The sequence below is a fragment of the Bufo gargarizans genome, chromosome 5, assembly GCF_014858855.1.
Source record: "Bufo gargarizans isolate SCDJY-AF-19 chromosome 5, ASM1485885v1, whole genome shotgun sequence".
Classification (NCBI taxonomy): Eukaryota; Metazoa; Chordata; class Amphibia; order Anura; family Bufonidae; genus Bufo; species Bufo gargarizans.
Window position 1 is genome coordinate 281437061 of NC_058084.1, and position 15971 is coordinate 281453031.

Below are 15971 nucleotides of genomic sequence, written 5' to 3' on the forward strand. Positions count from 1 at the left end.
AACTGCTCCGATGCTCATGTCAGGGGGGGCTGCCGGGGTGGAAATGGAGGGATGTACGGGTTCAACCCGGACAACCCCTTTAATATAACCATCACACCCAGTTCATATCAGGTGTAGGTTGGTGCCTCATTTTTTTTGTGGTTCCCACCTATGAGGGCAAGGGATATTTGGCACACTTGACCAGTGTATAGCCAGACACCAGTACTTGCCCACTTATGATCACCTGTGCCTAACTCTGTGCACACTTGAATCAATGGCAGCATAGGTTTTCCCTACGTTCAGTCCCTATTTACATAGCCCTCAATACAAATCGGGCTACATACAGTGCTGCCCATAACTATTCATACCCCTGGCAAATTTTGACTTAAAGTTACTTTTATTCAACCAGCAAGTAATTTTTTTGACGGGAAATGACACAGGTGTCTCCCAAAAGATAATAAAACTATATACAAGAGGCATTATTGTGGGGAAAAAAATATTTCAGTTTTTATTTATATTTGAGCAAAAAAATGTCCAGTCCAAAATTATTCATACCCTTCTCAATAATCAATAGAAAAGCCTATGGCTATTACAGCAATCAAACGTTTCCTATAATTGCAGACCAGCTTTTTGCATGTCTCCACAGGTATTTTTGCCCATCTTTCAGGTTGGAAGGTGTTCTTGCCATCATCCTGATCTTTAGCTCCCTCCACAGATTCTCAATTGGATTCAAGTCTGGACTCTGGCTGGGCCACTCCAAAACGTTAATGATGTTGTCTGCTAACCATTTCTTCACCACTTTTGCTGTGTGTTTTGGGTCATTGTCATGCTGAAATGTCCACTGGTGCCCAAGGCCAAGTTTCTCTGCAGACTGCCTGATGATGTCATTGAGAATCCTCATGTATTGCTCTTTTTTCATGGTGCCGTTTACTGTAATTGGGTTCCCTGGTCCATTGGCTGAAAAACACCCCCAAAGCATTAGGTTCCCACCACCATGTTGGACAGTGGGGATTGTGTTCTTTGGGTTGAAGGCTTCTCCTTTTTTACGCCAAATGAAGAAAACATCATTGTGACCAAACAATTAAATTTTTGTTTCATCTGACCATAACACAGAAGACCAAAAGTCTTCTTCTTTGTCCAGATGAGCTTTTGCAAAAGGCCAAGTGAGCTTTTGTGTGCCTTATCTGGAGAAGTGTCGTCCTCCTTGTTCTGCATTGTGCAGTGTCCGATGGATTGTCTGCCTTGAGACATTGCCACCAGCAGAGCCCAGTTTCACCAGGATGGCCTTGGTGGTGATCCTTGGATTCTTTTTCACCTCTCTAACTATCCTACTGGCCAGCACAGGTGTCACTGTTGGCTTCCGACCGTGTCCTCAGATTTTCCACAGTGCAGAACATCTTGTATTTTTTGCTCAAATGTAAATAAAAGCTGTGATTTTTTTATTTTATTTTTTTTTCCTCCACAATAATGCCTCTTGTACATCATCTTAGTAGCTTTTGGGAGACACCTATGTAATTTCCCGTCATAAAATTACTTGCTGGTTGAATAAAAGTAACGAAGTCAAAATTTGCCAGGGGTATGAATAATTATGGGCAGCACTGTATGTAACTTGTTTCCTAACCCGCGTCCTACAAATTTTGGACAGGGCTAGACAACAGTGTCTGATTAGTGAAGCTGAATATGCATTTTTGTTGTCGAAACATCCGGTATTGCAATCTTTTTACAGTTTACCCAAGATACACAAGGGGGTTTCCCCTTCGAAAGGGAGACCAATTGTATCAGGTATTGGGAGCCTGATAGAAAGGACTCTGACAGTAATTCGTCAGGAGTCAGCGCATGTAGTAAAGCAAAAAAACAAATTAGGCTCTGCACGCCTCGGATGTGGTGCATGCTGCTCAGTGTAGCCACCTGCACTATGACGTCCGTAGCGCGGTCGCCTTATGCTGCTCCTTATAAGCAAGAAGACACTCCCTCCAGGCAGAGCCACACAGCAGTGCTCCTCCTCCTGCTGCCTTTGTAAGCGCTAGGTGCCGGAGGGAAAGAATAGATATAATAGTTATACAGTGAAAAAAAAATGCGGCTGTATAATGTATTCTTTCGGGGCATGGTACAATGACATACCGGGTAATCAGATCGATCTTAGTATTCATCACTTGAGAGCATGCCGCCCAGTGAATAATCAATATACCCTGTGGTGACATGCTACATATACTACCTCTCTAAAATAAGTGAGGTCGTTATAAAATGGCAGTATGTATACATCTAAGGGTACTTTAACACTAGCGGCAAGCAGTTTCGGCGGGTGAACAGCCTGTCGGATCTATGCTGCTGCTAGTGTACGCATGCCCCTGGACATGTACTTTTATTCTGGCCGCCTCTCTGCATGTTTGCCGTGCTGCCGCCGAAACTGCGGCCCGCCCCCAAGCGTGCACTAGCAGTAGCCCGGATCCGACAAGCTGCCGCCAGAACAGCCTGCTGGGGTTCCTTGCTGCTAGTGTGAAACTAGCCTAACATAGTGTGTACATGGTGTATATACATTTAGCATGGTCAAAATATGACCTAATACATAAATACAGTTAACACCAATATAAGAGAAATAGATCAGGGTCCTTGTTAGAAATGACAGTGTATACCTATAACATGGTGTGTACGCATTTAGGCCTCATGCAAACGAACGTATTTTGTTTCCATGTCCATTCCATTTTTTTGTAGATAGGATGCGGACCCATTCATTTCAGTGGGTCCACAAAATAATGCGGACAGCACACCATGTGCTGTCCTCATCAGTATGTTCGTTCCGTAGCCCCGCAAAAAAAAATAGAACATGTCCTATTCTTGTCCGTTTTAGGCATTGTTGCAATGGATCCGCAAACAAAAAAACTGATGGCATACTGACCGCAAAACACATACGGTCGTTTGCATGTGTCCTTAGGGCTCGTTCACACAACTGTACCGTTTTTTTGTGGTCCGCCAGTTGCGGATCCGCAAAAAAACGATGCTGCCAGTGTGCCTTCCGCAATTTGCGGAACGGAACAGGAGGCCCATTATAGAAATGCCTATTCTTGTCCGCATAATGGACAAGAATAGGAGAGGACTCAGTTTTTGCGGGGCCACGGAACGGAAGCGGACAGCACACAGAGTGTGGAACGCAGAAAACGGTCTGTATACAGAACACAAAATACGTTTGTGTGAGTGAGCCCTTAGTCTGATTAAAAATGTGGCCGAATGCCCAAATGCAGTAAACACCAATGTAGGAGAAATTGATTGTCCATTATCGAAAAATATCACTGTATACACATCCAGCGTGGCTCAATTACCAAACAGTCCACATCTGGAAACAGCGACATTAATTTGCAAACATCAAGTAGAGAAATAAAGATATAAGGATGAGGGACATGCATCACAAGCCCTGACTCTAGATATTCATCATTTCTAGCCTAGGGAGGTGCACTAAAGATGGCTACACACCTTCCCTATAACAGATACCATCATATTAGTTCTCATATCAAGCAGGTGTATGATATAAACTCATTTAGTCCATTAGGTTTTACAGTATGGAGTCTAAATGTCCACTCTGCTTCTTTGCGTAACAGAAGGTTATCAATGTCCCCTCTTCTTGGTGACGGCTTAACATGTTCAATCCCTTGAAAACTTATGCAATCAGACCTTCCTGCATGATGTTTCAGTACATGTACTATAGCCCTGCTTGGTAATGTTGGATAGGTGTTCCACTATCAGTCTTCTAAATTCCCTCTTGGTTTTACCTACATATTGTTTTTGACAAATCCGGGTGGCTACGTACTCTACGCCTATCGTTTTACAGTCAATGAATGATCTAACACTGTAGTTACATCCCGTCACAGAGCCTGTAACTGTATTTCCTTTCATAGATTTGCATGCAATACAGTTGCCACGTGTTTTTTTTTTTTTTTGGGAGCCAGGTGTCATTGGTGGGGTCCTAAATGTACTATGGATCAATCTGTCCCTCAAGTTGCCCCCTCTCCGGTAGTTTCCCCATCTCCCACAACCGGGCTCTTTCACATCCTGATGCATCCTGAACGGATTTCTCTCCATTCAGAATGCATTGGGATAATCCTGATCAGGATTTTTCCGGCATAGAGCCCCGACGACGGAACTCTATGCCGGAAAAGAACAACGCAAGTGTAAAAGAGCCCTAACGCAGACTTAGACAGATTTGTGAACAATATTTGAGAGTAATGGGTCTTTTGTGTATGTAGAAAATGTTTCAGATCTTTGAGTTGAGCTCATGCAAAATGGTAGCAAAACCGGAAGCGTTGCGTTTATATTTTTGTTCAGTGTAAAATAGGCAGACAGCCATTCGAAACTGATATTTTAATCAGAGATCTAAATAAAGTTTTTTAGATTTTATTATTGAGCTCTATCCTTTAATAAAGTTAAGTGGGTACAAAAATGTAAGCTGCTGTATGGGCACATAGCAGGGCTCAGAAGAGATGGAACACCATTTGGCTTTTGGAGAGTGGATTTTGCTGGAATGGTTTTCAGGTGCTACCTATCGCAGGTCGCACATGCTCAGTTTCATTCTTCCAGCCCCCCCCCCCCCCCCCTCCCCCTGAATTGTGATATGGAGAACATGGACACGGCCCCTTAGCTGCAGCAGAGAAGAAACTCCCCTTGAGCTTCAAGCTTCATATAAATCTAGCAGAGCAATGGATGGGGAGATCTCTGGATCCATGTGAGGTACAGGACTGGTTCTAGCTTTGTTAGGGCTCATGCACACGGCCGTTGCGGCAGCGCCTCTACATAACTTAGGCCTGTTTCACACTTTGTTGTGGATCTCGAAACCGTAAAAAAAAAAAAAAAAGTTCAGTCTAGTCCTCATGCATTCTGAATAGAAAGAAATCCGTTCAGGATACATCAGGATGTCGTCTGTTCCGACAGCACTCCATTTTGTGACCGGACACAAAAATGGTGAAGCTGCAGTCTTGTGTCCGGTCATAGACTTCAATAGATAGTAACTCTTCAGGTCCCTCCAGCTGTTCTTGATATTGGTGGTTGTCACCCACTTATCAGGCATTTATGAAATATATAAAATTCCTAAGCCATAATAAAATCGGAAAATCCCAAAAAATGGTAAGAGGCACCTTCAAACAAAGATATTAATACATTTTTTTTTCCCTTCACCAATGACAGCACCACGAGAGAGAGAAGATCCGCCCCCAGAGACAGGAAACCTGCAGAAAATAAAAGGGGGGACACTCTCCTCCCAATTCAGTGTGGTTTCCGGTCTCTGGAGAAGCCTGCAGTTTTTTCCTTTCAGGTCCTTCCTCTGGGGGTGCTCTGTTCATACCTGTGGTCCCAGGTTAAGTAAGGCGGCGTCAGCTGGCGCGCACGGGGACAGCAGAGGCACAGCTAAACTGGGGGGTGATAGTGTGCTGGAGCGAGAGGTGCCTGGCGGCATCACTTGATGCGCTAGGGGCACGGACGCCGAACCCCCGGGGTAGGAGGAGGTGTTGGCGCTTCCGGCAGTGAGTAGGCCGGGGAAAGTGGTCACGTGATCGGCACACTGCGTCGTGAAGTGACGTCATTCAGGTGCGCTTATGAGAAGAGCACACTTTTTGATTTTGCCTGGCGTTCCAAGCGTTCCTGGTGGCCAGCAAGTGGAAGCATGGAGGAGGACAAACTTACTGAGGAGACAGTTCCTCCAGTCTGTGTACCTTTTGAGGGGGTTAGTGCCTGGGTCTCTTTTGTTATGCTTCCTTAAACTGATGTATTTATGTTATTTAAAAAAATTCTAAAAAGAACAAAGAATGCGCCATGTGTAAATCCGTGTTGTCCTCAGATTAGGATTAGAAGATGTGTCAATCTTGCATAGATGGAACAGTAGCGGAAGAGTCTCCTTCCTTTTATAAATGTCTACAGACCCTGGTTAGATCCGAACTCAACTCTACACTATCATCTAGGAAGGGACTGGGGGAGAAAGACCCTAAAGCAAAGCGCTGGGAGTATGTACAGGAGTATATATATCTTCTGACCCTGAGGAAGAAGAGAGATACACTCCTCTCTTTTTGAACAATCTGAAAATTCTTCAGAATCCTCCTCTGAAGATGGCAAGATTAGTGGAAGACCCTGTTTTCCCTTAGAGGACACAGAGAAACTCCTGAAAGCGATTTGCGCAACCTTGGGCATTGAGGAGACGAGAGAGCCCCGATCTATTCAGGACATCATGTTTGAGGGCCTAGAATCCAAACACTAACACATTTCCAGTCCACAGAAATGTTTCAGCCTTAATCAAAGGGGAATGGAAAAAGCCTAATAGGAGAGTGTTTATATCAAAGAATTTAAAGCGTAAATATCAATTCAAAGAGTAAGAGACCGCTACATGGGATAAAGCCCCAAAAATAGATGTAGCTATTTCTAAAGTCTCTAGGAAAACAGCCCTTCCATTCGACGATATGGGGATATTAAAAGATTCCTTAGATAAAAAGGCTGATACCTTTTTAAAAGGAGCATAGGAGGCATATAGATTTCCCAGGGAAGAGATTATTGCTTCCCTTCCAACAATTAAGAAAGCAGCGGACTTCCTAGCTGATGCTTCCGCTGATTCAGTCAGATTGGTGGACAAATCTGCAGCAATAATAAACTCTGCACGTAGAGAACTATGGCAAAAAAAAATTGGGGTGGCGATCTCGCGTCTAAAAGTAAATTTTGTGGTGTCCCATGCAAAGGAGAATACCTGTTTGGTCCCACTTTGGACGATCTATTAGATAAGGCGGCCGATAAAGAGTTTCCGGTTTTCCAAAATGTATCTTTTTTTTAAAAATAGATTTAACCGGTCCTTTCGTACCTTCAGAGGGAATCGAGGGAAAAAAATATGAGATTACAAATTTAGGAACCAGAGGAAGGGTAGAAACTACTTCTTCAACAAGCCCTTTGGGGATAAAAAAAAAAAAAAAAACAATGACGTCAGATATCCAGTGCGGGGCAGACTGCAATATTTTTTTTTTTTTTTATAGAATCGAACCAAATTTCATCAAGTTCTTGGATTTTAGACTCAATCCGCGGCGGGTTAAAATTTGAATTCTGTCTGGTCCCCCCCAGCAAGATTCTTTATTACAGAACTTCAAGTCTAGGCAAATCTGCCATGGAAAAAGAAGTAAAAAATCTAATCGAAAAATCTGTTTTAATCCCGGCAATGGAGCAACAGAAAGGCGAAGGGTTTTATTCCCCTCTATTTCTAGTAGAAAAACCAGACGTGTCTTTTAAGAACTATTATAAACCTAAAGAAGTTAAATCAGTTCCTCCAGTTCAAGAAATTCAAAATGGAAACTGGAAACTATCTGATCATACATAAACCTTCTTTCGCCTCATTGCTTCATGGGAGTACTTGACCTCAAGGATGCGTATTACTACGTCCCAATTTTTGCAGACCATCAGAAGTTCCTAAGAGTCGCTGTCAGTAGGGGGTCAGTTAGAACATTTTCAGTTTCAGGCCCTCCCTTTCAGCCTATCTATGGCTCCAAGAGTATTCACAAAAATAATTGCAGAAATGGCAGCCCATATAAGGGAAAGGGATATTCTTTTCATTCCCTACCTAGACTATTTTACCGAAAATGCTTGCAGAGCTGCGGTGGCAAAGGTAGTAAATATCCTAAACACTTTAGGATGTATAGTAAATCGGGAAAAAGCAAAACCACGTCCCACAAAGAGGCAATCCTTTCTAGGATTAATTCAGGATTTGTCCCTCGAGATGTCTTTTGCCAGAGGAAAAAGTGAGTCTCATCCAATAAAGAATCGGGGGCCTGACCGGAAACCCTGTAATTTCAATAAGGAAGGGGATGTCTATCCTGGGGACTCTTACATCTTTTATTCCAGCAGTACGATGGGCACAGCTCCATTCAAGGGGACTACAATGGGAGATCTTGTCCCAATGGAAAGAGAGCAACTCTAGAGGTAAAGATAAAAAATATCAAGCCAGACCCTCCAGAACTTGACATGGTGGCTGGAAAAAATTAATCTAATCCAGGGCGTTCCATGAAAAATGGAATAACTAATTTGTCTGACCACAGACGCAAGCCCATGGGGATGGGGAGCCCATATTCAGGAAGTCTCCCTTAAGGGCCTATGGGGAAGTGTCCAAGAAAAAGGGTCCTCCAACCTGAAAAATCTGATGGCCGTGCATCTAGCAATGAACTCTGTCCTTCCCAGGATAAGGGGAAGAGATTTAACAAGTTTAGCGGACAACAAGATGGTAATTTCATACTTGAACAAACAGAGAGGCACAAAGTGCAGCACTTCAATGCAAGAAGCCTACAAAATCCTTAATCTAGCAGAAACAGTATGTACTTCAATCTCGGCAGTCCATATCAAGGGCATCGAAAACAAACAAGTGGACTTTCTAAGTCGTCAGATCCTGTCTCAAACCGAGTTGTGTCTCGACCAATCCGTTTTCAAAAAGATAACGGACCTCTGGGGATATCAAGACAGATTTATTCGCAACTCACCAGAACAAGAAAGTCCCAAAAATATTTTCCCTAGATCAAACCGGATCCCCTTATGGGATAGATGCCTTGATTCAGAAGTGGGATTTTCACCTGGCCTATGCCTTCCCTCCCTTTTTCCTTTTAATTCTTCTTGTGTTGCGGAAATCCCGGGAAGAGAGGGCAAGAGTGATCCTCATTGCCCCCTTTTGGCCCGAGAAGATCTTGGTTCATGTGGCTCTGGATCCTGTCAGGTCTCGGACCCATGGGTGCTTCCAGAGATTTGGCGCCTGTTGAGCCAGGGACCAGTATTGCATCCTCACATAAAGAACCTCTGCTTAACTGCTTGGAACTTGAGAGGTACATGCCAAGGAAAAGTGTGTTTGTTTTTTTTTTTTTTTTCTTTTTCCGTTTCCTGAGGCTCTAATTTTGACCCTTATTAAAAGTAGGAAGTGGGTTACTATCGCCATTTATACTAGGGTATGGCAGAAGTTTTTAACCTTTTCACAAATTCAGATTAATTCCACCCTCTGCTCCCATAAACTTGGTATTAGAATTCCTCCAAAATGGGTTAGACCTGGGTCTAGCAGGTAGTACCCTAAAAGTAAGTCTCGGCCCTGTTAGCACTATTCAATCAGAAGATTGCAGCATGTCCATTGGTATCTAGTTTTTTTTAAAGCAGTTGACAGATCTTCTTTGGTGTCATCAGTCAGGCCTCCTTGGGATTTGGATGTAGTCCTAAAAGCCTTATCTTGTCCCCCATTTGAACCTATGTATTCCATTTCCATAAAATGTCTCACCCTGAAACTGTGTATCCTGGTTGCATTAACATCTGCCCCCCTGTATATCATGATTTTTGAGGACAAGGTTGTGATTTCTACCAAAAGTCACTTTCAAATTTCACAGATCACAAGAGATTACTCTTCCTACCCTTTTTAAAAATCCTGGTTCTGAGGAAGAAAAGTCCCTTCATTGCTCGGATGTCAGAAGGGCTTCACTCTATTTCCTGTACAAAAGAATGACGCAAATCTTCACTCTTTATTTTATTCCAAGGAGTGAATAAGGGAGGCACAGCTTCAAGAAGCTCCATTGCCAGGTGGATTGTTTCGGCTATCTCTTTATCTTACCTGTCTTCGGGTTTATCTCCACCAATGGGTCTCTGTGCACTTCTACCAGGGCAGTGGCTACCTCTTGGGCAGTTAGATCCTCGTTCCCCATCGAGGATATTTGCAAAGCTGCCACCTGGTATTCTCCTTCAACCTTTTTATAGGCACTACCGTTTGGACTTAAATTCTCCTTTGGGGTCTTCCTTTGGTGAAAAGGTACTTCTTTCTACTCGCCCACCCTGATTTGTTCCTCTGTTAAGTCTCCCGTGGTGCTGTCATGGGTGAAGGGAAAAATGATGATTACTTGCCGATAATTTGATTTTCCAGAACCCGTGACAGCACCCTTTATATTCCCTCCCTTTGGCGGATTTGGTGTTCCTTTATTCACTTGGGTGTAGCAGCAAAGAAATAAAGTTATATAAGTAAATGTGTCTCTAACATATATATGGCGGCCCTTCTCCGATGCTTGGATATCACACTGAATTGGGAGGAGAGTGTCCGCAGGTTTCCTGTCTCTGGGGGCGGATCCTCTCTATCTCTTGGGGCTGTCATGGGCTCTGGAAAATCAAATTACCAGTAAGTAATCGTAATTTTCTGTTTTTAGATACTGCTTCCTCAAAAGGACAATGTATCGACCACGAAAGCGCAGAGGAGCATTAAGTGCTGATCGTTACATAACTGCTTTCTATGTAAGTACGCTTGCTTGTTAATTAGCGGACCCAATAAAATTAATATTTAGCATACATCTGTGCACTGTAAATACATTTCAGCCATCTTAGAGAATACACTTTTAAGACATTTTTGCATCAATACAATTGAACTGTCACTAAGGTTGGGTTCACATGACGTTTTTCCCATCCTTTTAACGTATACAAAAAACGTACATGTTAAACTGATGCCTCAGACTAATGCCATACCGGACTGTTCAAGATATAAGAACATGCTGCTGTTAAGCCCGTTACAATAACGGGTGCTAGAACAGTAGTGCATAAACATTAGTAGGAACAGTCTATATTAAATGACCAGGGCACTGAGCGGCGGATGTGGCTGAGACTGCTGGCAATGAGCGGCGGATGTGGCTGAGACTGCTGGCACTGGTGTGGGCAGCACGATTGCAAGTGGAACGTTGTGTGTTAAGTGCGCAACGCATGCGCAGTTCAATTATTGGCACGCACGGTCAGGCAGCCCTGAGCACGCGCACACAGGGCTTTAATTACAAAGGATACTGAAATCAGTTGGTATATTAAACGTGTTTTACTGTCTTGTTTGCACTCTCCCTTTATGAATACTTGTCAGGTTATTTTGGTCTGGCTGTAGCGCCAGTGGTGTGCCTAGGGTGTCTGGCATCGGAGGCGGGTCCTTTCTCTGACACCCACCTACTTAAAAAAAAAAAAAAATTGTACAGATGTGTTCCCCCTCAAAGTAGTTATGCCCTCTCTGTGCCTCTTTCAGAGTTGTAATGCCCCCTTGATAGTAGTAATACCCACTGTGCTAGTAATGCCCTCTGTGCCCCCTCCATAGTAGGAAACTCCTTAGTGCCCTTTCACAGTATTAATGCCCGCTTCATTGTAGTAACGCCCTCTGGCTCTATGCCCTCTCCACAGTGATAGTCCTCTGTGCCCCTTCTGTATAAAAACCAAACACACTAACTCACATTCTCCCGTTCCTGTAGCTCACATACCTTTCTTCCCTGCAGACACAGATCACTGTGTGGGGGCGAGCTTATGCAGATTTCACGGCTGCAAGCTCCGCCCACACTTGCTGGCAGCGCGATTCATGTCTGTAGGCTGAATGGTGGAGTGGGGAGAAGTCTTCCTGCTTCACCATTCAGAGCGCCGCAGGCTTGAAGGAGGGGAGGAGCGCTGGGAGCTGAGCCGTGAGTGACAGGACATCAGCTCCCTGCACCCTCCTTAGTACGCCACTGTGTACCTCGGTTCCTGCCTTTTGCCATTTTCCCTGTCTTTTAGTGTGGGCAATGCGGGCTGTGTGTGGTGCGCCGTGTGTTGATTGGCCGCGCATGCGCACTTCAATAATCGGGACACGGACACCAGCCCTGAGCACTCACACAGGGCTTTTATTAGTATGGATATTATTTTTTATTTTTTTTTGTAACGTATACGTTAAACGAAGGCATAAAATGTGATGTGAACCCACCCTAAGGCTATGGCTCCAGGCTGTCTCCTATGTTTGAAGACTGTTGAGTGGGAATTATAAAGGGATGAAAGAGAAAAGAATACCTCACTGGCATCTGTGTTTTGCTCTTTCAGTGCATTCATGGAATAATGTACTTGTGTTATTCTGTCTGTTTATTCTTCTCTTTTGTATTTTAGGGAAGGGGGCGCTATGAGTGTCACGTGAGTAAATCTGCCATAAGGACAGAACTACATTTGGGCATAAGAGGAGGTTGTACAGTTGTATCATCCCATTACTTATAACCAGCACATTTGCTGATGCTTTATGGTGTTCATTGAAAGCAGTTATCTGTAATTCACGTATGAGCTAGTCTTCCAGACGCCGAGCTGCACAACAAGATTCCTTGTCCAGCTACTAAATGGGAGCATAAAATATGTTGCTACAGTATTAATTTGCGGGAATTCAGACATATGAGTATTAAAAATATAGAGCAATGTAAAGGAATTCCCCTTGGGTTTCAATTCATTACTATGTTTAAGATATTTGTTTGCGGTCAGCGAATAAAAAGTAATTTATGCTGACAATGAAAATAGCGCTCACAGATAGAACTGTCAGTTTGCTGCAAAACCTGGCATGCAGTCTCAAACAGAAATGTAAATGATTGCAGGTCTGGTTAGACACTGCATCTTACCACAAGAGGGTATAAAAGTGCTTCCCCCACTGTCCTATAAAAAAGCTCTCAGAGGCTACTTTTGGGTAGTCTACCTGTTGGTGAGAGATTGTTGACTGGTAGACATGTCTCTACGAGTGGTTGTTTTGATGATTTGCCCGCCATCAAGGCAATTCTGACCTACATCTTGGCTATGCGAGGGCATACACACATGATGAAAAGGCTCTGGGCGGACCAGACAGACCACTTTTGGAGAGTTGTGTAATCTGCTTACAAGCACAAGCAGCTCTCACAGTTTTGTGGTTCATCCTCCAGACACAGATGACATGTTTATTACACTTGTCTCTGCTTGGACCATTTCTAGGAGCTTAGCAGAAGGTAATTGGTGCCAAGACACCAAATTTAATGTCCTGCCATTGACAGCTAGCCGTTGTTGCTTTTTTTTTATTTATTTTTTTATTTGCAGTGGTGTTGTATATGAGAAAACTAGACTGCTATAAACAAAACCATATAGTCTCAAACGACAAATCCAGTTTCCTTTTGGTATCTGGAGATGGTTAGGTTCAAGTATTGAGGCCTTGAGGTAAGCTCTTCAGTCCTGCCTTTGCTATGGAGCAACACGCTGCCCCAACTGTTGTGACGATCTGGGGAGCCATAGCATATGGCAGTCGGTCACCACTGTTAGTGATGCAAGGAACATTTCAGCAGGGTAATGCTCACCCACACACACAAGGGTTTCCCAGGAATATCTCCACCTGTTTAACAGCTACCCGACCGCCTAACGCAGGATTGCATCCTGCGGGCGGTCGGGTTATTCCTCCTGGACGCATCCGTGCATCATCCCGTGAGACGCGAGATGACGCACCAAGCCGGCCCGCATATGCGCAGTGCAGGCCCTCAGGAGAAGTTCGTCACCAGCCTGCCAGCCAATGGTTATTGCTGGCAGGCTGGTGACTTTGAAAAATCGAATCAAAAGCCATTTAATACACTATATTTATAAATCTAGTGTGTTAAATAGCTTCTGTGCTATCCTAGGTCCTTTTCGTCGGTTGGTCCCAGCAGAGAGCACAGATAAACTGTAAGTGCACAAAACACAACACATTTAGCCCCAGATCACCCCAATTAACCCCTTGATCACCCCTGTCAATTACTAGTGAAAGGGAAAAAAGTGATCAGTGTAAACTGTCACTTTTTTTTTTTTTTTTCTACCAGTATTGACAGTTAGGTTTTAGGTTAGTTTAGGCCCCTTTGATAGGTAGTTGGCATCGGTTAGCGCCCAGCCCACCGCACCGCAGTCACAGATTCGCTGATTAGCGTATTGCTAATCAGCATTCGTACTTTTATAGTATCTGTAAGTGATCAGAACTGATCAGTCAGATCTATAAATAGTATTAGTGTCACCTTAGTTCGCCCTCCACCCAAAACGCTGTTTGCCCGATCAGGCCTGATCTGTCGCCCACACGTGCTTTCACCCACGCCCGCCCCGCTCAATCACTACACAAGCGCTGCGGCGATAAAAAAAATAAATCAGTTTTGATATTTTTTTATCAATCGCAGCGGCTTCCTGTACTTCGCTAGCCTCCCATTTGTAAGACAGGCTTGCTTTTTTTTCTTGGGTAGTCTCAGGGAATATCCCCTAAATTTAGTTGACCAAATGGCAAGTAAGTGGTATTCTTCTGAAGAGGCCTACAGGCTTCTGACCCAGTCGGATGAGGAATGGGAACCCTCATCTGACGAATCCAGCGGGTCAGAATACGAACCTGTAGAAAGCAGTGGCAATCTGACCCAAAGTTCGGACGATGAGGTTGAGGTCCCTGATGCCACTTTTTTCACAGAATTTTTCAATACATAATTTGGGTAGGTATATTGCAAATATTTCGCTGAAAAATTGAACCTACTTTAAAAATTAACTTTTAATGGATACTTTATAAGATAAATCCCAAATAACAATATTTTTATATATATATATATATATATATATATATATATATATATATATATATATATATATATATAGATAGATAGATTTAGATAATGACTGCAGTATATTTTATACTGGCTGCAGTTTCATATCTAGCATAGAGAGTTCACAGGGTTCTTTTGTATTTCCAATGTGTATCACACTAGATAAAAAGATTGTTACCACTCACGGTTACCGACGGTGATTCACAGTGGGTCCCAGACCAGGTTTTCAGAGGATGACTGGATGTTGAGTTCCGGATCCGAATACCCTTGATATTCAGGTGTAGGTGCGGTTTCTCCACTATCGGTTTTGCCAATATGTTAGATTGGAGAAAAACGGAACAAAAATAAGAAAATGTAGGGAGGTCTGACCCTAAACTACTTGTGAGTCCCTGCCTAAAAGCGGAGAGACCCTCTGCCTAAATGCAGAGGTATCACCCCCTAATGAGGCGACCCCACTTATCGACGGCTAAATCCTGAGTGGTAGCCCTGAGGATAATCTCCCAAAACAATATAGTAGAATCCCGACGCGTTTCTCACTGTCACTGGTTTGGTGACAGGATCATCAGGGGATATCAGATGTAAGTGGCACAATCGCCCAAAAAGTTTTTAAGCCAGATGAGAGCTGCTGGTATTGCTGCTAGGTGGATATAGAGATGGCAGTCCAGGATACCACCAGGCGTACCCGGCCCTGTGTTGCTAGACCACGGGTTGCGCAGGATCCGCTTCAAGGGCAGCAGAGTGGGGCTGGCGCTGTCGGATTACGTGGTGAGGCATACACCAGCAGCGCAGCCCATCCTGGACCTAGTACCAGCACTGCCGTAGAACATGGTGATGTGGCGAGCACCAGAAGGGTAGTTGAAGCTGGTATGGTGGCACGTGCATTAGTTCCCTTGTCGCAGCCACCGCACAGACAGGCCCGGAGAGTCCCTGAGGTGCTGGCAAACCCTGATTGGCAGCCCCCAACTTCACTTTTTTTTTTTTTTTTTTGTTTGTTTTTTTAGCTGTTCTTGACTGCGAAGCTCTTGGACTTAGTCGTGGCAGAAACAAACCAGTATGCCACTCAATTTATAGCCGCCAACCCGGGAAGCTTTTTTGCCCAGTCTTTCCTGTGGAAACCCGTCCAAGTTTCAGAATTTAAAACTTTTCTGGGCCTTCTCCTCAACATGGACCTGACAAAAAAGCATGAATTGCGGTCATATTGATCCACAAACCCAATTCATCACATGCCCATGTTCTCTGCTGCCATGTCCAGGACACGATTTGAGACCATCCTGCGTTTCCTGCACTTTAGTGACAACAGCACCTCTCGTCCCAGAGGCCACCCAGCTTTTGACTGGCTCCACAAAATTCGGCCCCTCATACACCACTTTAACACCAAATTTGCAGATTTGTATACCCCTGAGCAAAACATCTGCATAGATGAGTCCCTAATACATTTTACCGGGCGCCTTGGCTTCAAACAATACATCACAAGCTAGGGCGCCCGGTATGGGGTCAAATTGTATAAGCTCTGTGAAAGGGCCATAGGCTATACACAGAAATTTTGAGTCTATCAGGGTAAAGATCAGACCCTGGAGCCGGTCGGTTGCCCGGACTACCTGGGGAGCAGTGGGAAGACAGTCTGGGACTTGGTGTCACCCTTATTTGGCAAGGGGTACC

At 44.1% G+C, this 15971-nt stretch overlaps 1 protein-coding gene across 4 annotated transcripts in view; it reads left to right on the forward strand.

Annotated features, from left to right (window-relative positions):
• LOC122939055 (dentin sialophosphoprotein-like) overlaps nt 1-15971 on the forward strand; it is a 90180-nt gene that overhangs the window by 7515 nt on the left and 66694 nt on the right. For 2 of the 4 annotated variants that reach the window (XM_044294999.1, XM_044295000.1), the window contains exons 2-3: nt 10149-10233; nt 11875-11898. The exons of 1 other annotated variant lie outside the window; for it this stretch is intronic. In XM_044294999.1, coding sequence (XP_044150934.1) covers nt 10171-10233; nt 11875-11898 — 87 coding nt within the window. In that variant the 5' untranslated portion in view covers nt 10149-10170. The remainder of the gene's footprint in view (nt 1-10148; nt 10234-11874; nt 11899-15971) is intronic. One more of the 4 variants, XM_044295001.1, reaches the window with a different exon arrangement.